Source organism: Episyrphus balteatus, chromosome 1 (genome assembly GCF_945859705.1).
Source record: "Episyrphus balteatus chromosome 1, idEpiBalt1.1, whole genome shotgun sequence".
NCBI classification, from domain to species: Eukaryota; Metazoa; Arthropoda; class Insecta; order Diptera; family Syrphidae; genus Episyrphus; species Episyrphus balteatus.
This window is the reverse complement of record NC_079134.1, coordinates 78,526,710-78,550,834: the sequence shown is the minus strand read 5'-3', so window position 1 is coordinate 78,550,834 and position 24,125 is coordinate 78,526,710. Positions and strand designations below refer to the sequence as shown.

Here is a 24,125-nt window from a genome sequence, read left to right as displayed (position 1 = left end):
TATTGAAAAATATAAATTTTTCCTAATAATAATCACTCATAATGTTGTACTACTTTTTTCAATTTTCTTTCTTTATTTTCAGTTTTTGATTAGTTATTGAAAAAAATACACAGAAAATTCTGCAAAAAATTTATTCTCTGAAAATAAAAATTTAACCGGCTCCTAGAGCAGGATAAATTTTTGACAACTGAAATTATCCTTTCACCTCAAAAGTGTCAAAAATATATTCTAGGCTTAGTATTTAACCCGATTCACACACGGTCTAAGGCCGTGTGTGAATTGCGTTAAATAGTTAACACCGTGTAAAATTTTGACACTATTGAGGTTAAGAAAAAAAATTTCAGCTGTATGGATTATTGTTTAGAATTTTGTCTGCCTTTTTTCTGCCATGATACTCCTTTTTAATAAAAAAAAAAAACAAAACAAAAGCATCTGCAAAAAAAATTTAACTCAAATTTAACCAGGTGCCAGAGCCCAATAAAATTTTTAACAGCTGAAAATTTTTTAGTAACCTCAATAGTGTCAAAAATTTTACATGCTGTCAACGCAATTCAGATTTTATACTCCGATAGATTGCCAGACATCTCTAGAATATACTCACCAAATATGAAATCTTTGTATTAATGGAAAGGTCCTTCACTTCGCAATTTTTCATTTTTTATATTATCCTTCTACTAAAAAAATCATGTTTTTATAAATCGGCTTTTTAGCTGGTTTCTTTACATATTCTTGTAGGAAATTGAACGCTCTACAAATAAGGCCTACCACTTTCGCTTATCTAACCGTTTAAAAGATATTTGACGTCCAAAAATCTTAATTTTGTAAAAAATTAAATTTAATTAAAAAATTAATTAAATTATTAAACATACATACAGCCCTATAATTCTCAGCAAGCGATATTAAAAAAAATGTTAGTGGGAGCTAATACCAGACTAAAAGTTCCGTAGAACTGTCGGTTTTTCTAAGGTGGGCCATTGATTTTCTAGGGTGGGCCTGGCCCACCCAGGACCCCCCCTTCCTACGCGCATGCACGTACACATCGTCTGTAACGAGTTTTTGGCAAATCTATCAATCCTTTATTAGCTCTTTTTTCCCAATTTTTCAAACATAAACTTATTACGGATACGGGTTAAAATCATGGAGGTGGGAAATTTCGATGACCGAATTCTTAAAAAATCAACTTTGTTTTATAATAAAAATTTCATGCTCAAATGTTCGCTTTAGCCATAATTTGTCGGTTCATGATCGGGCAGAGCACAAAAATATATTTATTTTTCTATTTACCGCAAAACCCCAAAAATTAGTACTAGAAAAACGTTCCTCGAAATGGTGGTGATCTCTTCAAAACGGCTTTAGGGGTCTAGAAATAGTATCAATGTGAATGATATATTATTATATAAAGATAGTGGGTCTTAAATAAATCAAATATAACTTTATGAGGAGCCGATTTTTTTTATAATTGAGAAAAGAAATAAAACTATAATTTTCGCGATTAACCCTTTCGAACCCAGCGTTACTCTCATGTAACATATTTTTAAAAATTCGTAAAAAATATTCCATTAAATATTTTTTTAGGTTTCGATGGCTCAAATGAAAGATAACGATGTCTAGTTACTGGATTATTACAAAAATTTAGTCAAATATCATACCTTTATTTTTTTTTATCGAAAAAGGAACTGAATTTCACATTTTTTCTTTTTTTTTTGCAAAAAAAAAGTTTTTTTATATATGGTCATAATTTTGAAAAAAGAGATAAAAAAAGTTAATCCAGAAAGTGTTTTGCTTTTTGGCTTAGAAAAAGGAGCATATATTATTGTTCTATAAAAAGTTGTTTTCTCAGTTGTCCGACTTTTTTTGGTGGTCATAGGCAGTGTATTTTAAATACATGTAGCATGAGAGTAACACATTAGTTTTGCTATTTATTATTTTGGAAAATAACTTTTTACTATTCATATTTCTTAGTTGTGATGTTTTTGATACGATAATACTGAAAAAACATTTTTTAATATTGATTTTCATAGCTTGGGTTCGAAAGGGTTAAGCATTTTTTAATTATTAAAATAATAACATATAATAACAGAAAAAAATAAACTTTATACATTCTTTAATAATAAAAAAATATTAGGCACATTTGTAGTCTTTAAAATTTGAGTCTTTGAAATTAAAGTTATTAATTTCAAAAAAATTAACCTAATACATGTACATAAAATTGACTTTTAATTTAAAGTCTAACCCTGCGATATTTTAACAATGCCCATTTTTCGACAGCCTAGCTTAGTTGAATTTAATCAACTATATTTTTTGAGGAATATAGCAGAATCAACGAATTTAACCTTTCTTCACTCTTTTAAGTTTACTAAATGACCGCTTACAAAAAGATGACGTCATAGGAGCGGTAAACATGTAGTAAACTAACTTGAAGGCTAACGGAATTACATTTCTTAGTTTAAATACCTCTTTGGTAATGTCATCGAAGTTCGAGCATTCGTTTCAAGAAAAAAGAAAAAAAATTCAATTCTAGCATTGGCTCTTAGAAGCGGGTATTTTAAAATTTCTTAAAAAAGGTTCAAAAATGGTTAAATAATCTTTTACGCGTGACGTAAAAGTTTGAAGAACCATTTTGAACTCTTTCCTATAAAATGTTTCCAAATTAAAAACAGAAGCGATTTCAGGATTTTTATCAATTCTCTTCGGAAACCGACGAGTTCTATGATGTTTCAAAAAATCATTTTCAGGTTTAATATTTAATTGTTCAGCAAACGAAGATGAACTTTTTATTAATGTATTTATTTGAGTTTTATCATCGTTTATTAGTAGAAATGATTCTATTGTGCCAACAATGAAGCATCAAAACTTAAAAATTTTCCACTTCCCGATTTTCTATTAAGTTTTTTACTTTGAACATGATATTTTTGCGAAAATATAAAGAACTGATAAAATCAAAATCCAAGATACTTTTCAGGGTTCGTATGGTAAACTAATTTTCAGAAATCTTTGCTTAATTCAACGTATTTGTAGGTTCTATTCTGTCAAAATGCTAAAGGAAAAGGATAAAATTCCAATGTGATTACAAGACACGACACGAGCTATACAGATGTTAAATACACCTACGTACGCTAAAAACAAGTTATTTGGCGATTAATTTGCCGACTTGGCAACCCAACTAACAATTTTGCTTCTATAGTGCTTTACAGAAGGAAAAATTGCATCTGTAAGGCTTTATAGATACAAAATTGTTTGGCGGGAAATCGTACCTCCGCGACAAGAGCTAGCCAGATTTTAAAAACATACACTTATGTACGTACAAAAAATGATTTCGCGATAAATTTTTTGCCGACTGATTAACCGACTCGGAAAATCGAGGGGGGGGGAGGGGTTGAGACACCCTCCCACACCCCCCTCTCGATACGCCCCTAAACTTTATTTCTTGAGGCAGAGACCGATTTCTACAAAAAAAAAATGCTTATATGCACGTCCGAAACACTTAGGGCATAAGTAATTTTTTCTTTTGTTTTTTTGTAACTTTTTGATAAAAGTGCATATTGCAGCAATACTTCTATAGGATGCTGAGTAAACAAACTTAAAAAATGCAAAATTATGAGTGTAAGACTACATTATTTATTCAGATTCTAAGAGCGTTCCCGGAAATGACGTTTTGGCCATAATTAATTTTTATTTTTTATGTCTTAAAGTAAAATGAAATATTTTTGAGATAATATTGCAGTGGCCTCGATTTTTGATCATAATATCACAAAAAAATTAAATTTCAATCTACCTATACCCCAAAACAAGCGTTCCCGGAATGACGGTTAAATAATGTAAGCTTCTTTAAAATTAAACTAAAACTAGCTTCTTACATACATTTAATATATTCATCCATAAAAATAAGCGTGGAATGATAAATCTATATAAAATTAACTTTAAAAACTGCTTGCAGCACCCTTTTGTACGTTAGATGATTAAAATATTGATACATTAAGAAATGTTGGTTTTATGCGTCATTTTTCTTGGGACAACTTTTATGAATGTATAAAAAATAACAAAACTTAATTTTTTTGTAAGAGATGTACCAATTTATAAAAAGTATTGTGTATATGTAGTATTTAGAAAAGAAATTCTTAAAAATAATTGACTTTAATGTGTTTTTAAGTCATTTAAAGAACATTTAATTTATTATATTGTTTAGCTAAAAAAAATTAATCTTCATCCAAAAACTCAAAAAATAGTCAAAAACGGACAGTTACCAAATTCAGTGTCCTTAGCGGGAACACTGTATTTTTTGCACTTTTTTTATGAACTTAGAACGGCCTTACTTTTTACTAATTAAAAGGAACTGAGAATGAAATAAACCTAAATAAAAATGCAGAATTGTAAAGAATCAATACAGTTTATGAAAAAACATGATTTTTGTTCCTGGGCATAGTAGTTTTTGTGAAATGCTTTATTGCATGAAGGGTGGCAATAAGTGGTACAAAAATCGGTTGTTCCAACCATTGTACCCCTCACGCTACTTGGCTTAAGAATCAAAACAAAGGAGAAAGACTATATTGAGTTATAAGGTTAACATTATTTACTTTTACAAGTTTGAAACCCAAATTTGGATCGAATTGCTTACAAATCACGGTAACATTGTGGTTTATCTTGGTAAAGCAGTGGTATTTAAAGTTTTAAAGATGATTTTTGGTAATAAACTATTAAGAATATTTAATTGAAATTAATTTGTCTGTGATTTAACTTCTTAGGAGACTTACGTTGTTCCTATAGTTTCAAATAGGAATATCAGAGAGATTAGTTATATGATTTTACAAATTAAACTGAAATTTGCAGTAAAGTAACGCAGTTGTTTGGTTTTGATCACTTTCTGTTTGTACTGTCATAAATAATAGAAATATCATTCCAAACATATCGGTGCAAATGTTATTTTATAATAGATTAAAGTTCAACTTCTTTGTAAACTGAAATAGGTATATGAAAATATAGTGATAAATATTGTAACGATGAATTACTGAACTACTTTTAAGATAAGTGTATGAACACACTACCTACTACTGCAAAGGTAGAAATGTGAATGCACATTTAATAATTAAGAAACTACACTCTGAACACATCCCTTAGAAATTCGACTGCTGAATACGCTGGTCAACAAAATTTAACTTTTTTTTTGCCACAAGAACCAAAATATACTTTTCTAGTAGTTTTTGGGGTGCTGAATCCGAATCTGAAGTCAGAAAAATTTGATTGGCCTCCGTTTTTGAAATATTACCGTTATAAAATGCTAAAAAACGTCATTTTGGCTGTTTTCGAGGTTCTGTTTTAATGTGGGGTAATTCATTGCAAACAAATTTGTAAAGGTGATTATAAGAACAGATATTCTTCTTCAAAAACTGATTCGAGATTCGAGTTCAGCACATCAAAAACTACTAGAAAAGTATATTTTGGTTCTTGTGGCAAAAACCTTGTTGACCAGTGACATCAATCCCTTGCTGAATATCTCAAAATATCCCACTGGACTGGAAATATAAAGCCCCCCTCCTGGAAAGGAAGTTTCGAGAAGCAAAGACGAGAAACTTCCTAGACATTCTCCAATCTCGAAATTCCGGTATAAAAGGACAGTGTGGACACCAACCGGATACAGTTTGATTTTGAAAGTGAAAGAGTACAGTATAAAGTGAAATAAAGTGTTGGAAATTGTTAGTAGTAAATAAAGTGATTTAAAAGTGCGTTTGTTTGAGCGAATAATAAAAGAAAATTGAGTTATAATAAAGTGTGTTTTAATTTGAACGGAAAGATACCTGGAAGTTTAATAAAAGAAGTAAGTTTTATTGTGAACCCGTAATAAAACATTACACTATATTCAAAATTCACTGTTCAAAGGGACAACTTTTTAGACAATTACGGCCATATTATTCACCCTGGATTTAATTTGGACTAAAGTTAATTTTAAATCCAATCCATTAAATCTGAATTTCATAAATCCAAGGATTTAATTTTTTGTTCATATTATTCACTCAAAAAAAATTATGTGATTATTCAATAAATTTTGTATAATTTGCATTTATCTTTATTTTTCCTTCACAAAATACTTTACAAAACAACTGAACACTGTGAAAATGAATTTTACATCTGGATTTATAAAGTTAAACGGACCTCCAGAGAGCAGTTTAAATTTTTTTGGATTTAGCGAGATGGGATTTAAAAAATTGGATTTAAGATTTGATTTAAGTAGTGAATAATATGGAATTGGATTTATTTTTGACATTTGACATTGTTTACATCCAGATGTATTTTTTAAACTAGTGAATAATATGGCCGTTAATAGTTTTTTGGCCCATAACTTTTTCAGAAGGGTCAGATTTTCTCGATTTTAGATTTAGAAGTCATGTACTATACATATTTGTATATAAAACCATTGTCTATTATTGCTTATTTCGAAAATCTTTTTTTAGGTAAAGTTATAGAATGCCAAAAGGAAGATAATGAGAAAAAAATTGAATTAGCATTCATTCTGAGGTTAAACCCTTATTTGACTGGGCTAATAAGGATGATAGTATGTTTTCGAAATTTTATTTGCGCTTTATACCTATTAATGTAAAATTAAAATTATTATTTAAATATTTTCACTTACGTCAACAAAAACGGAATTAATGTAATCCGTAAAAGCATTTCCTTGAAATGATGTCAAATATGGTCGAAAGTTATCAGCTAAAAGTTTAAAGAAAAATGAAATATAAACAATATTTTTCAAAACAAATTAAACTAGGTGTACGATATATGTTTTTATATTCAACAGTATATTATAGGTGAATTCAAAGTTTCAAATCGTCGACTTAAAGTGCAAACGAGCTAACTTTATTTTTACACTCAAACAGTCAAAAAGTTTTCTCATGTCTAATTTCATAAACAAACACTTAACCCACTAGGTACTCCATGAATTATGAACGAAATGAAATAAAAATTTTTTTTACAATTTTTTAGCTTTATTAGGAGTTGAAAAAAGGTATTACATAGAAATTTTTATTTTTTTACATTTATATAAATTTTTAGAAAAATAAACCATACATATAAGCGATTTCCAGCAAAAAATGAATAACCCATATGTGGTTTAGTATACATTCAAGGTATTTTTTTAAAGTATGTTTTTATTATATTGGACTTTCCTTATTCATGGAATTTATTCAAACACACTTTCTTTTATCATTGTTGCGAAAGAACACCTTCCATTTTCTTCACATTGAGTACGTCTTCAGTCCGCAAATTTGACTTATTAACGTTTTTGTTTGCCATTCAGGGATATGGTCGATGTTATCAGTTCGCACTGAATTCAACGGCTTTTGCCCTTGGTTGTTGTGAGTGAATTGGAGTTTCGGGAATAGATGGGGCTGGACTTCCGTGACTTGTATATAACTTCCTCAGCTTTGCTTTGTTCCATCTCTGCTTTGATCACCTACCAAAGTTGAAGGGCATCCTCTTTTTCGTGACATTGTAGGTTTTACAGATTTGCATAAGTGCTCGGAGATGGCTTGTTTGATGTTAATAAGACACACTTTTTTTTCCATAGAAAGTCTTCGAATTTATTTTACAAAAATAAATAAAAATCCCACAAAAATCAGTAATGTAAGGCACCAACGCATGATAACCCATATATGGTGTTTTGGAAAAAACGCAAAAAAAAAAAAATTATTATAAAAACAAAAAACAAACTTTGTAAACATATAAAAGTATAATAAATACATACGAAACTTATTTTTAATTGGATGCAACTTACTAATTTATTATAAAAAAACACTTGAAAAGTACACACTTTTATTCACTGATTTGCTTTTTACACATGCTCTTGAAACAACAAGTTTATTTCAGAATCACGACTCTCTAACTGATAATAAAAACCTGTTAATTATTAAAAAAAAGACATAGTTTTATTATAGTTTTTTCTTTTTGACATTTGGTGCAATATAACGGGAATAAATCGATATGAAATCGATAAACCACATATGGGTTAGTATGCGGTAGAGAGTTAAAGCACTTTCATAAAAAATCCTTTTAAATTTTATGAGGTCCTTAAATCTTTTTGGTTTCACCAATCTGTAAAAGCCTTCTGGCACAGGTTAAATAGTACCTACATACAATCAAGAAATAAAAAAAAAATTACAATCATGAAACTTGGCAAAAAGTTTTTGGGATAAGAACCAATGACAAAAAAGTCTATAAAAAAAAGTTGGGTGGAGGGATGTTTTTCGCGGACAAGAGTGAAGGCAAAACATATATTGAAAAAAATTGTTTGGGGAACATCATCATGTGACACATGTTTTTAAAGTAATTTTTGATGCTGAATCTAATGAAATAAAAATAAAGTCAAAACGATTGCTCTACGAAATAGATAGATATGGCCGACTAAAAACAATGGTACTTGTTTTTTGACTTCAACTGGTAAAATATAACCGAAACCCATGTGAAAAACATGCTACACTGATAAAATTCGGGATGAAGGTTTTTGATAAAGCAGGGACAAAGGATTCATAAAGTTCTTAAAATTATTTTTGGTGACAGGGTGTTTTGTTGGGTTAAGTTTTGCGTGAGAAAGGTACCATAAAAGCTGACATACTAATTTTTTAAACTTGGTGAAAAAGTAATGACTGTTATAAGAACTTAGAATCAATAAATTTTTTAAAATTATCTCGTTTTTTTTTAAGAAATGATTAAATTCGGAATTAGTACCACAAAAACTGTAACAAAATTGTTACACCAATGGAAATTGGTACAAATGTTTGATCTATGACAGAAAGCAAGAATCTAAGTACCTAGTCTATAAAATATTTAAGGTGAAAGGGTTTTTTTTTTTTTGGAAAATGATAAAAATCCGCGATAAGTCCGATTAAATCATTTCCCATGGGAACTACGAATAACAAAATTTATGTCAGCTGTTATGACACCTCTTGCACACACAACTCAACCTTTAAAATAACACCCTTTCACCAAAAATATTTTTAAGGACTTTATGAATCCTTTGTCCCTGCTTTATTTAAAACCTACGCCCCGAATTTCATCAGTGTAGCATGTTTTCACATAGGTTTCGGTTATATTTTACCTGTTGAAGTCGAAAAACAAGCATCCTTTTCTTAGAGCAATCGTGTTGACATTATTTTTATCTCATTAGATTCAGCATCAAAAAATACATTGAAAACATGTGTCATATGATGATATTCCACAAACAACTTTGTTCACTATATTTTTTACATTCTCTCTTGTCCTCGAAAAAACCCCTACCACTTTTTACCAAGTTTTATGAGTGCGACAATTTTTTATTTTTAAAATGCCTATTATATCTGTACTATTGTATATTGTAACGATGAAATACTTAACTGCTTTTAAGATAAATGTCTGAACACACTACCTACTACACCAAAGGTAGAAATGTGAACTTACCTTTAATAATTAAGAAACTACCTGCCCTCCGAACACATCCCTAAGACTGCTGAATATTCCTTGAAGGCTGAATATCCCAAAAATATCCCACTAGACTGGAAGTATGAAGCGCCCCTCCTGGAAAGAAAATTTCGAGAAACAAAGACGAGAACCTTCGAAGACATTCTCGAATCTCGAAATTCCGGTATAAAAGGGCAGCGTAGATACCGAGCCCACCCAGTTTAATTTTGAAATTGAAAGAGTGCAGTACAAAGTGAAATAAAGTGTTGGAAATTGTTAGTAGTAAATAAAGTGATTTAAACGTGTGTTTGTTTGAGCGAATAATAAAAGTAAATTGAGTTGAAATAAAGTGTGTTCTTATTTGAACGAAAATATAAGTGGAAATTAAAATAAACGAAATAAGTTTTATTGTGAACCCGTAACAAAACATTACATTGGGGTCAGAAAATTGGAATACAACTTATTTATTTGTGCGAATCAGAAAAAATGCACCCACCAACCTTTGATGGACAAAGTTCTTGGTCGATCTACAAGAAGCAGTTTGACGCAGCTGCCACAACAAATGGCTGGGATGACGAATAATGTATAGCGCTGACTCTTGCTCTTAGAGGTCCTTCTGCTGAGTTGTTACAAACTTTACCACCAGAAAAGAATGGTAACTTTAACGCTCTTGTTCAGGTCATTAAAAAACGCTTTGGAGATGGCCATATACAAGAAGTCTTTCGCGTCCAACTCAAAACAAGAGTCCAGAAAAGAGGAGAAACTCTGCAACAACTCCAAGGAGATACTGAAAGGTTAGCTTATCTGGCATATCCGACAGCTGGAGACGACATTATCAATGAGTTTGCGACAGAAGCCTTTGTTCGTGCTGTATCTGATATAAATCTTCAGCGAGCGATTCGAACAGCCGGAAAACGTTCCCTACCAGAAGCATTAGCGTTCGCCCTTACAATGGAAGCAGCAGAACAGGCTTCTGAAGGCGTTCATCGGGCAAGAGAAGTTACAGTGCATGAATGCTCTTGTCAAAAACTCGCATTTTAAAGAAACCAGCGAGACGAAGCTACTCGATGCTGGAACTGTAACAAAACAGGACATCTCCAGCGGCAGTGCAGATTGCCACCAAGAAGAACTGCTTGCGAACACTGTGGAAACAGGAATATTACCAAACAAGCGATACAACCAACTTCGAGGGGCAGAAGCTGGTTTCTGGTATAGATGGCCCCAGAACCACAATTCAAGTCTCACAAACTAAACAAGACAGCAAAAGTCTGACAGTGGAGGCGACCATAAACAACAATAAACACGTGGTTACAATTGACACCGATGCCACCGCTTCTATTGTACGAAGAGACTTGGTGAAGATGACATGGCTACATAACACCAACAGCTACCGTCTGAAGACCGCCACAGGAGAAGCAGCAAGGGTGTACGGTGAAGTTCGTCTTACGATCCGTATGGCAGAACTAGAGGTTTTACCTGTGTTTTTGGTGGCAGATATATGTGAAGAGTGCATCATTGGAATCGACTTCGTGAAGGAGCATGGAATCATTTTGGATATCGGTAATCAAGTCCTGAAATACAGAAATGTGGAGATCCCGATGGTCTATGGCAACGAAAACTCAACAACAATTAGAACTTTGATGACAAAGAAGACATGTGCCTGCTTCCTTCTTCAGAAGTATTTGTGTGGACGAAACTAAAGGGGAATATTGGAAGCCATCGATACCTCATGGTTGAGCCAGAAGTTGAGCAAAATTCCCAAAACGTCATCATCGGGAAGACTCTTGTGGCACCAAAGAACAACATGGTACCTGTACGGATACTTAACATCAAACCGTACCCAATCAAGCTCAAGAAAGGAGAAATGGTTGGGCAATGTGAATCTGTGCCCGCAATAACTAAGATCAACGAGATGGACACACGGATGACTGTGAACTCGGAGAAACTAAGAACTCAAATTCTCAAATCAGACAACTTAAGTCAACATCAGCTTAATGTTGCTGGAAGGCTTCTTCACGAAAATGCTGATATCTTCTCTTCACCCAACGGGCAATACGGCCAAACACAACTGGTGCAGCATCGAATCGATACAGGAGATGTTAGGCCGATTCGTCAACCAGCAAGACGTCTCCCCTTGGCCAAACAAGGTGAAGTTGAAGAAATGATATCGACAATGAAGAAAGACGGGATGGTCGAAAACTCCAAAAGCCCTTTTGCATCACCGGTAGTTCTCGTCAAAAAGAAGGATGGAAGCACTCGATTTTGTGTCGACTACCGCAGACTGAATGATGTGACGGAGAAAGACAGCTACATACTGCCAAGAATCAGCGATACTCTAGATGCAATGGAAGGAGCTCAATGGTTTTCAACTTTGGACCTGAAGAGTGGTTACTGGCAGGCAGAGTTGGGGAGTAATCATTACATTTGTAATTAATTACTAATTAATTACAATGCAATTACTCCACTAGTAATTGCATTGTAATCGAATTACTTTCCCATTACAAAGGAAATGTAATTCGAAATGCAATTACAATTAAATTACCGTGTAATTTTATTGTAATTAAAAAGATAAAATTACAAAGGTAATTACATTGTAATTAAAATTGTAATTTTAAAGTAATTATATTTTAAAAACAAAATCTAAACCTTCAACACTTCAAAGAAAAACTATGCCACATGCCACATTTAAAGGGTGGACCTACAGGGATGGGAGTTGTACCCAAATGTAGGTTAGAGTCCCCGCTACCTTTGGGCATCAAAAATTTTTTATTCATTTTTTTCAAAATTCCTAGATATAGCCGTTGGAAGTTGGGGGCGTGAAAAAGCTTCTGGGAGCTGAACGCTTTGACCTAGAGACATGGGGGTGGTGCCATATGAAAGGTTATATTCTCAGCTACCCGATAGTGGTATAATTCAGTTTTTGGATTTTTTTCAAAATTCCGAGAAAATTGCCTTTGAAAGTTGGGGTAAAATTTTTTTTCGAAAAATCCCCGAACCTTTGAACGCTCCTCGAAGCTAAACCGCTTGAGAGCAATTTTCGGGAGTAGTGCCAAATGATAGCTTGTGTCATGGGCCTACGCTTTGCACATTTTTAAAATTTTTAAAAATCATCTTCCATGTTTAACCACCACATCATGCCTATTTTTTCAGAATCGGGCTTATTTTTTTTTGACTTTTAAGTTCTCCCGGTTTGAGAACGCGTGGACCTACAGGGATGTGAGTTGTACCCAAATGTAGGTTAGAGTCCCCGCTGCCTTTGGGTATCAAAAAAATTTTTAAAATTTTTTTCAAAATGCCGTATGTGGCAAGTTGCATGTTGCAAGTTGCATGTGGCAAGTTGCATGTGGCAAGTTGCATGTGGCAAGTTGCATGTGGCTAGTTGGATGTGGCAAGTTTCATGTGGCAAGTTGCATGTGGCAAGTTGCATGTGGCAAGTTGGATGTGGCAAGTTTCATGTGGCAAGTGGCATGTAGCAAGTTGCAAAGCCCTTGTTCCTGAAGTACAACACAATACTTCAATCGTCGCTCCCATTGAAAGGCTTTTTTCATTTGCGGTCATGATAAATGCACCGCGGTGAAATAAGTTATCGGACACAAACTTTGAAAAGTTTCTTTTGCTTAAAGCAATAATAAATTACCATCAGTAATTTTATTGTAACTTTTCGTGTAATATGATAATAGCTGTGTTCAATTCAGAACGTTCTGGGGGAACCACAAATGATTACGTGAAAAGAGTACTCCGTTTTTAGGGAGAATTGCGTACTCCGTTTTACGGAAAATTGCGGAACGCAAATTCTCCCTATTCTCGAACACGCCCACGTTTCGTTTCCTCCCGGTCCGAATTAAAAATTGAACATTGCAGCCAACCTTAACCAATAAAAAACCATTCAATCACATTCATTCTCGCATCCATTCAAAGTTGTCATTCTCTCATTCCATTTTTCAACGTCAACCAGCCACCACCACACCACACAACTTGCGTTGCAAAGTAGTACCTATGTACCTACTTAAATAAAAAAAAAAGGAAATCTTAAAACTAATAAACGAAATAAAAAGGAAAATTATACAAATTATAATTAATCAATTCAAAATAATAAATAAAGTTAATTAAACAAAAAAAAAAACCAACAAAAGGAAACGAAAATCTTTAAATATACCAAAAGGAAAATTATAAAGGAAAAGGTACGCCTACGCTTTAACATTTGGTCCATTCGACCGGATCGCCATATTTAAAGGCGAACTTCGTGTGTGGTGCTCGACACTTCAAACCCAAAGAATTGACCGGATAGCGCCATATTGGTCAAAATTATCCTGGTTTTGGGTTTACACTTTGCCGTCGAATTATTGTGAATAAATCACATCGAATTGTGGCCATTAATTCGATCGTGCATGTACACGGCGACTCTTCACAATTGCAGTGTGCACTAGCCAAGAGTGCACATTTTTGGACGAGTCTCACCTCAAATTGACTCGCGATTGCCATTCAATCAGCCTCTTCTTCATCGTCCTGCCTCAGCATCTGCGTCATCATCATCATCATCTTCGTCGTCATCAGCTTCTTCGTCATCATCAAAATCGTCATCAAAGTATTCATCAAAGTCATCAGAATTACCATCGGAGTCACCATATATACGTCATCAGTTGCAGCCATCATACATTTGAGTTTGTACAGGTACATTTACAATATTTTACCATATGCTTGAGATTTTTATATTATAAAATAAATTTCATTGAAAGTATTTTGTGCGAAAATTCAGTGCTTATTAATACGGTAAAAGGGATATATATTAACGGTAAAAATTGGTACGTTATATACATATATATATTGGGTGGGGTATTTACAAACGGTAAAAATTGGTACGTTTTAAATACAGTAAGAAGCGGTAAAATTGATACGATTGGGTGGTAAGCAGTTTGCTTTGTTGAGTAGATTATCACGCGGTTTTTGCTTTTTCATTTGAAATGAGTTTGCAGGCTTTAATTTTGGCATGCGATGGGCTCGTTGATTTACATGGCGTCATTTAAAGGAAAATCTGCTAGAGAGCTAAAAAAATCGGCTTTTGAAGCTCATCGGGTTGAACTTCAAGCACTTTGGCTTGATGTTAAGAAAGCATACAGTGAATATATTAGTGCGGCGGCCACTGATGACATTCTCATTGCGTCACTCCCTGAGGTTAAGGCAAAATATAGAAACTCTTCGGACACATATATTGAATTTCTCAGTGATATTTTAAAGGCGACGCGGCCCCAAGAGGTTAGTTTAAAGCCGAATAACGAAAAGAGTGATAATGTCGAATTAAAGCATAATATGCATCTTCCGCCGTGTGAAACGGAAATATTTAGTGGCAATTTTCTCAAATGGCCAGCATTTAGAGACATGTTTACGACACTTTACATTCGACACGCAAGGTTAAGTCCCGTTCAAAAACTTGTTCACTTGCGTGCTCGGACTAAAGATCATGCCTTAAGCATCGTCTCTAAATTTGAGATAACAGATGATAATTTCGAGGTGGCGTGGGCTGCTCTCAAAGAACATTACGAAAATAAACGGGTTTTGGTGAATAATCATCTAAGTATTTTGCTTGGTCAGGTACGCATAACGGTTGAATCGGCAGATGCATTAAAGGAATTGCAGAGCAATATTAGTGAAGCTATTATAGCTTTAGAGTCGTATGGTATTGAGGTGAAAAAGTGGGATGCGTTGATTACATACGTGTGTGCGTCTCGTCTCCCACCACAAACTTTATCCCTTTGGGAAGAATCAATTGCGAATCCAAAGGAAATTCAATCATGGGAAAAAATGAACATTTTTATCACAAATAGGTACCGGGTCCTAGATAACGTTTCAGACATGACAAAAGAAAATAAAGTTTTGAAAAATTCGGGTTCGAAACAGCAATCTTCAAGTTCATTTCCACGCGTTTGAACACATCACGCACAAGTTAGTTCGCAATGTAAAGTTTGTAAGGGGACTCATGCACTTCGTGTATGCCCAGATTTTTTGAAAATGAGCGTTTCTCAAAGGAGAAACACTATTCGAAAATTAAAGTATTGCTATAATTGTCTAGCATTCAGTCACTTGGTAACTGCCTGCCAGAGTGAAAGTACATGTTTTCACTGTAAGGGAAAACATCACTCATTGCTTCATTTTGACAAATCTCCTTCGGGGAGCTTTACTCCACAAATACAGTCCACTCATTCAACTTCAGCTGCAAGTCAAAATGCCCAACAACATACTGTACCAAGGGACAGTTCAAATTTCAAGCTTTCAAATACGGAAGAAAGCCCCAATGTTTCGGCAAACGCATTTTTTGCCAAAACTAAACGCACAACTCTTTTAGCTACTGCTATGATTCGGATTCATCACCATCACACTGATTTTGAGTGGAGGGCGCTTATTGATCCGGGTTCGGAAATCTCATTTATTTCCGAAGAAGTTCAAAGAAAATTAAAATTGCCCGTTCAATCGGTTTTGGCAACGGTTGCAGGCGTTAATTCCTCGGTAACGGCAACTTCAAACAAAATGTGCTCATTCACTCTCAGATCGAAATTCGATAAACAATTTTCACTTTCCGCTCGGGCACTTGTCCTTAAAACGGTTTCGGACAGTTTGCCTTCCATATCCATTGATATTGGAAATACTCAAAATTTGTTTGACTTTCCCTTAGCGGACCCTTGTTTCAATCAAAGTGGAAAGATTGATTTACTGATCGGTGCAGATTTATACCCACTTATTATTCGCGATGGATTAAAATTTAATGTTTTTCAAAGAATTATGGCTCAGAACACAGTTTTCGGATGGGTATTGCTGGGTCCTTTGGAACCACCCATTTCTCAAAATAATATCGAATATACTCGATCACTGTCTATTTTTAAGGAGGTAACGGTGGATGAAGAAATCCAAAGATTTTGGAAACTTGAGGAGCTTCCACAAATCTTATTTTTAACGGCCGCAGAATAATTCTGCGAAAATCTTTTCGAAAAAACAACGTACCGAGATAAAACGGGTCGGTTTGTTGTAAGGCTACCGTTTAAAGACAGTTCCTTTCAAAGTCCAGGGTTAGGAAATTCGTATGAAATTGCAAAACGTCAATTTCTACGCAATGAAAAGCGTCTTTTATATAGTCCCATACTTAAAAATGAGTACGATTCGGTGCTCTCGGAATATATTGATTTAGGGCATATGAAACCAAGTGATTCCGCGGATAAGGTTTGCGAAAACGGCACATCATATGTTATGCCACATCATGCAGTGATTAAACCGGAAAGCCTAACAACAAAAGTTCGCGTTGTTTTCAACGCATCATGTTCCTCTTCAAACGGGAAGAGTTTAAACGATTTGTTGTATCCAGGCCCGGCACTTCAAACGGATATAACACCCTTGATGTTAAATTGGCGGCTTTATAAGTACGTGTTAATCAGTGATGTTGAAAAAATGTATCGACAGATAAAAATATATCCCGATCAAACGCCTTTTCAAAAAATTTTGTTTCGTCAGAACCCGAAAGATGATCTAAGCGTTTTTGAAATGTTAACACTAACATTTGGTGTTTCCTGCTCCCCATATTTAGCAATTCGTTCTTTGCATCAGTTGGCTAAGGAAGTAAATCGGTCTCATCCTCTAGCATCAAAAATTCTTTTAAGCGAGTTGTTTGTAGATGACGTTCTATCAGGGGCTCATGACATTTCCACTGCGGTAGAAGCTCAATTCGAATTAATTGAGGTATTAAAGTCTGCCGGTTTCAATTTAAGAAAGTGGACATCGAACGCGAAGGAGTTATTGAGTCCTCTGCCTAAAGGTTCACTTCTTAACGAAGATTTCCTAACTATTGATGATAAAAGTTCTGTAAAAATGCTTGGCATAAAATGGAAAGCTACTTTAGATACATTTTCGTTTTCGGTACAATCAATACCACAACCTAACTCTTCCTCAAAACGCTCAGTTCTATCCGTCATTGCAAAATTGTATGATCCTATAGGGTGGTTGGCCCCTATTGTGATCACAGCAAAAATACTAATGCAACAAATTTGGAAGGATAAAACTGAATGGGATAGTTGTCTTCTTCCCACCACCGAACAGAGTTGGAAAGTATTTGTGGCAAGTTTGCCCGAGGTTGCAAATGTAAGTATACCACGATGGGTGGAATACACTCCGCACGCTGTTTCACAGATTCACGGATTCTGTGACGCGTCCGAAAAGGCTTATGCGGCATGTATTTATTTACGAGTGCAACAACAAGATAAAATTACCTCCCATCTCTTGTGGGCGAAATCAAAGGTAACGCCAGTAAATACTATCTCGTTACCAAGGCTAGAGTTGCAAGGGGTAGTTCTTCTATCTAAAATGATCAGTTTATTGTCAACAGCTCTTCAAATTCAAAATGTTTCATTAGTTAAGTTGTGGACGGATTCCACTATAGTCTTAGCCTGGCTTCAAAAACAACCATGTTCATGGCAAACGTTTGTGGCAAACCGAACAGCAGAAATTTTGAAAAACACAGCGGTGACGGATTGGTCGCATGTAGTTTCGGGTGAAAACCCAGCTGATCTAGCCACGAGAGGAGTATCCCCTGTGGATTTAAGAGAAAGCTCTTTGTGGTGGAATGGTCCCCACTGGTTATTGAAACCTCAATCAATGTGGCCACAAACCAAGCTTGAACCAGTTGATGAGTCAAATCTAGAAGTGAAAAAGGTAAAGTCGTTTAAACAACAAGTCGTACAGGACTTCGAGGAAGATTAAGCTAAATTTTCGAACTGGCCTAAGGCTGTGTGCGTATTTGCTTACATGGAGCAATTTCATCATTCTTTCAAAAGGAATGGAGGTATAAAATATTCTTCTCCGGAACTTTCATATCAAGAATTTCATTTAGCCAAACAAACGTTAATTGTATTCACACAACAAAAATATTTCAAAAAAGAATATGGTAATTTAATACAGGGAAAACATTTAGAGTCGAAAAGTTGGTTAGGAAAGTTCAATCCCTTTATTGATGACAAGGGTGTCATGCGTGCGAATGGGAGATTAGCTTTGTCAACTTTATCGTATAACGAAAAATTCCCCATACTTCTTCCCGTAAAATGTGTTTTTGTTCAACTTTATATACAATACATTCACGAGCTTTCACTACATGGTGAAATTCAAATCATGATGTGCATGATAAGATCGGAATATTGGATTCCACAGGTTAAAAATCTCGTAAAAAAGTGTATTATAAGGTGTACAGTATGTACTCGGTACAAAAAGCATGTTCAAACCCAATTGATGGGTGCGTTACCTAAAGAAAGAACGGTTTTAGGTCGCCCTTTTACGAATACTGGAGTGGATTTTGCGGGTCCGTTTCTCATTAAGACGTATTATGGTCGAAAATGTCGTTTAGACAAAGGGTACGTTTGTATTTTTGTATGTTTTGCAACGCGTGCCATACACTTAGAACTTGTTAGTGAGCTTACGACTCAAGCATTTCTTGCGTCTTTTACTCGTTTCATTTCTCGACGGGGAACTCCAGAACAAATGTTCTCGGATCACGGCACGAACTTCGTAGGTGCATCCAAAGTTCTTTTATCTGATTTCCACAAATCACTTTTACATTGCCCTAGTGCAGTTGCTCACAAATTAAAATGGAATTTTATCCCTACAGGGTCACCCCACATGGGTGGATTGTGGGAAGCGGGGGTCAAAAGTTTCAAAGGGCATTTCAGGAAGGTAGCAGGTAATGAAAAATTCACATTCGAAGAATTTACTACCTTGCTTACCCGAATTGAATGCACTTTGAACTCGCGACCCTTGTCACCGATGTCTGAAGATGTGTCAGACATCGTCCCACTGACCCCTGGTCATTTTCTCACTGGAGGAGTGTTAAATGGTTTGCCCGAACCGTCATATTCAGATCAATCGTTAAGTATTATAAACCGGTGGAGAAAGTTGCAAATTCTTCATCATCAACTAAGCGCTCGGTGGAAAGAGGAATATTTAAAGGAACTCCATAAGCGGTATAAATGGAAGTATCCAGAAAGAAATGTTCAAATTGACGATCTCGTCATCATATGAAACGAAAATTTGCCTCCAAACGAGTGGCGCCTTGGGAGAGTCATCAACGTGCACGCCGGACATGATAAGAAAATTCGCGTCGCGGAAATTCGAACCGAAAAAGGAATAATCACGCGCTCGATTGCTAAAATTTGCATCCTTCTACCTCAAAAGTAAAGTGAAAAAACGATTTTTTCTTTAATATAGATGAATTTGAGTATAATTAAAACAAATTCGTAAAAGACAAAGGAAAATTGCTTACCATTCGTATAAAAAAAAAAAAAAATATTTGAGTTTATATAGGGAAGGTATGGTAAGAAGCTCGAATTTTCGCATCTATATATACATTTATTATAATTTTTAGTTATTGCCTTCCGAAATTTCAAGCATAGGGATAAAATTTGTATCTCGTACTTTTAATTTTGCAAATTAAAATTCTTTGTATCATTCCAAATTTACTAATTTCTTTATTAAAATTGAATTAAGTCATAAAAGTAAATAATTTAACTCTTCATCATTTGTTCTGGTGTGTTGGTGGTTTGTTGTAGCTCATTTAATAGTTGCAAGGCGGGCGGTAATGTTCAATTCAGAACGTTCTACCGGGGGGAACCACAAATGATTACGTGAAAAGCGTACTCCGTTTTTAGGGAGCATTGCGTACTCCGTTTTACGGAAAATTGCGGAACGCAAATTCTCCCTATTCTCGAACACGCCCACGTTTCGTTTCCTCCCGGTCCGAATTAAAAATTGAACATTGCAGCCAACCTTAACCAATAAAAAACCATTCAATCACATTCATTCTCGCATCCATTCAAAGTTGTCATTCTCTCATTGCATTTTTCAACGTCAACCAGCCACCACCACACCACACAACTTGCGTTGCGAAGTAGTACCTATGTACCTACTTAGGCTAGGCGCACACATGCGATTTTAGTCTCGCGATTATTCAGTCGCAAAAATGGATCACAAGGATTTCAATGCCTGTGCACACACATGCTTCCCGCGATTAAAAAGTCGAAAATTGTGTCTACCAGTCATTGAAATTCTTGTTATCTAATTTGCGACTGAATAATCGCGCGATCGAAATCGCATGTGTGCGCCTAGCCTTAAATAAAAAAAAAAGGAAATCTTAAAACTAATAAACGAAATAAAAAGGAAAATTATACAAATTATAATTAATCAATTCAAAATAATAAATAAAGTTAATTAAACAAAAAAAAAACCAACAAAAGGAAACGAAAATCTTTAAATATACCAAAAGGAAAATTATAAAGGAAAAGGTACGCCTACGCTTTAACAAGCTGTGTTTTATTATTCTCGTGATCTAAATCAAATCATATTGTTTTCATTTCCCTTACAAAAAAAGCAGGATCTTGCTTTGTTATTGTAAGGCTAACAAATAAAATGATCTGATCAGGATGACGGGAATAATAAAACACAGCTAATATTAATTGATTTATTCAATGATTTTGTTTCGTTTGAATAAAATAAAATGTTTAATTTAATTTAGAAATTAATTTCAGAGTTTCAATTACAATATAGTTTCTTTCAAATTCCAAAATATTTAATTACAATGCAATTACTTTTGTAATTTCATAATGTAATTACAATAAAATTACACGGTAATTTAATTGTAATTGCATTTCGAATTACATTTCCATTGTAATGGGAAAGTAATTCGATTACAATGCAATTACCCTGTAATTACATGTAATGTAATTAACGATTCGATTTCCCAACTCTGCTGGCAGTTAACCACTCTTCCCGATCCAGAAGATCGGGAAAAGACGGCTTTCTCCACAGGAAATGGTCTGTGACAGTTTAATGTCATGCCGTTTGGGCTATGTAATGTTCCAGCTACTTTTGAGCGTTTAATGGAGTGTGTTTTAAATGGATTAACCTGGAAATCTTGCCTAGTCTATTTGGATGATGTCGTCGTTTACGGGAAAACATTTGATGACCATTTTGAAAACCTTAAGGCTGTATTCCAGAGGCTACGAAAAGCACATCTGAAGTTGAATCCAGAGAAATGTGCGCTTTTCAAGACCGAGGTTAAATATTTGGGGCATATCATTTCATCCCAAGTAGTAAAGACTGATTCTGAAAAAGTTGACACTGTGAAGAATTGGCCAACCCCTCAGGGCAAGCATCAACTTCGGAGTTTCCTCGGTCTTTTTTTCTTTTCTTACTTTCTTTATTATTTCATATTACAAAAACATTTGTTTACATAAAAAATCTACGAAGCCGTTTTAGGCTTTTCTGTAGAAAGTTATTTTCATAAGTTATGTACAGGGATAGGATCTTGTGGACCTAAAAACTTAAAAAAAGGCAAAATAAAACTCCGAAAAAGGCATAAAAAGGCATTTATTGAGAGAAAGAATGAAATATAAAAATTAATTGTAGTAATTTCTAACAACCATGAGTTTTTTTAAATTTTAGGTAACAAACGCATGCGACGAGTAGAGCCAAATAAAAGCACTCGACATCACCCACTGCAACATTCGCCGGGAGCTCTAGATTTGTGTCCCCATTCATGTCTCAATTTATTTGTTCAACTCTCTCGAGTCCATTATTTGCCAAAAAAACTGATTTGTACTTCTCAACAACATCTTTTGCGAGTGCCCCTTTCCCGGCTTCCAAATCTCTCTTGATTTTGTCCAAAATCTGGAGAACTTCTTAAATCGTATTTTCTTGATTAAATTTTTTTTTAAATGTTGGAGCTTTCTCGGTTCATTTTCATAACTTATGTATATAAACATAAAGTTATCTTGAAAGGAAAAAAAACAAAAAGATTTATATTTTTAGTATAAGATTTTTAAATTAATTTTGATGGATAAGGTGTTTTTTCAGAAGTTTCTTCCTCAATCTGTTTCCATTGATGTTTCGAAGTTCAGTAGGAAGACGGTTGAAAATGCTAGTCGATCTTGTACTGTGGAAGAGTGTGCACGCGCAAATTGGCTTTCACAGTGTTTTTAATTCGTAATCGGAAAGTGATTCGTAAACGAGAATTAAAATAATTTTTTTTTTATTGTAGGCTTAAAGTCAATTTTATTCAATTGTTATCTTTTATTTTTCGGCGCAACGTTTTTAAATTCTTACTTAAAGGCCTGATGAAGGGGATAACCATCCCTGAAACGTTGCGCCTACAATAAAAAAAAAATTATTTTAAATATAAGAAAAGTCACCTAATTTGTTAAAGTAACGAGAATTAAGTTAGCCAGTAAGGCTATTAAGTGAGCGATAGGTCTGTGGTAGTGTCGTCGGACCCGAGAGCCGAAGGAACGGCGTTCGAATCCCAGATGGGTCAAAATTTTTTTGGTGTTTTTTTTTTAAACTAAAAACTTGCAAAAAGCATTTGCTGAGTTAAAGCTTATGCAATCGGGCGATATAGCGGGGACATCGAAAGGTGCCCCAGCTACAGAGAAGAAGCCAACGGCAAGTGAGCCAACGGCAACAACAACCGATATGGGAAAGAGGAGACGGCAACCGCTAAGGCCACAGCCGAACCTTGTGAAGCGTCGTTCCACTAAACCTTCAGCTAAACTGCCAGCTGAAGAGAAGGAAACGGCGCGCACAGCAAATAATGAAGCGGCAGCTAAATTACTTCAGAAGCCACTAGACGATGATGAGGTTAGCTATATGTCCAATGGGGAAGAAGGGCTTTTCATTTCAGGTGAAAGCAACAATTTCGCTGGTCTGTCATCGCCAGAGCTGTCATTAGACGAAGAAGAAGAGGAAGAGCAGACCCTCCAAACAAAAATAAATGAGTTTGAGAGGAAAATGGATACCCTCAGACAAGAAGTTGCACCCCTGCTCGAGCGCATGAAAGCGAAACAAGAAGCCCGCAGACCCAAAGAAAAGCAAGAACTCGCAGATAAAAAAGCCGCTAAAGCAGCCAAAGCAGCGAAACAACAACAACAAGAGCAGCTTCTACAACAGCAAAAGCAAGTCCCTCAACCCCAGCGACAACAACAACAGCAGCAACAGCGGCAACAACACAAGTTGCACAATAACAACAACAGCTGCCCACACAAGTGCCAGTGCAGCAACAAAAACAGCCACAGCAGCAACAACAACAGCCAAAACAGCAAAACACACAGCAACAACAACAAGTAGCAGAGGCAGACAAGCCTAGTGGAAGCAATCAGCAGGTGCGGACTCAACAGCAGCAGCCCCAGGAGCAGCAGTGACAGAAAGAACACCAGCAGCAGCCACAGAATAGTAAAAGCAAAAAGGAAAACGTGCCACCCATTAATGTGTTCAGGCAGGATGGACCTGGAGGACACTATAAAACTATTTAAGTCGGCCATAGGCGAAAATGTTTTTATTAAAAGACTTAATAGCAATAAACATGCGATCCACTTTAGTACAGTCGAGGATCATACAAAAGTTAGAATTTTGTTAAAAGAAGCCACCACTGAGTACTTCAGTTTTACCCCTAAGTTAGAGAAAATCCAAACGGTCCTTCTTAAGGGCATAGATTCCTGCACGAAATCCCAGGCGCTCTATGATGAGCTCTGCCGCAAAGCGAGTGGTGATCTCGAGATCATCAGCGTCAAGCCATTCCAAACGGCTTTGTCCAGACGGGAGAAAAGGAAACTGCCGATATTTTATAGTGCAGCAAACTGGATAGTTTAAGGAATATCACCGTCCTCAACTACCAGGTTGTCACTTGG

General features: G+C 35.1%; 1 protein-coding gene across 6 annotated transcripts in view; it reads right to left on the bottom strand.

Annotated features, from left to right (window-relative positions):
* Window positions 1-24,125, bottom strand: part of LOC129905220 (receptor-type tyrosine-protein phosphatase mu) — a 1,191,339-nt gene that overhangs the window by 291,431 nt on the left and 875,783 nt on the right. For all 6 annotated transcript variants that reach the window (XM_055980653.1, XM_055980654.1, XM_055980652.1 and 3 more), the window contains one exon: window positions 6,626-6,702. In XM_055980653.1, the coding sequence (XP_055836628.1) occupies window positions 6,626-6,702 (77 nt within the window). The remainder of the gene's footprint in view (window positions 1-6,625; window positions 6,703-24,125) is intronic.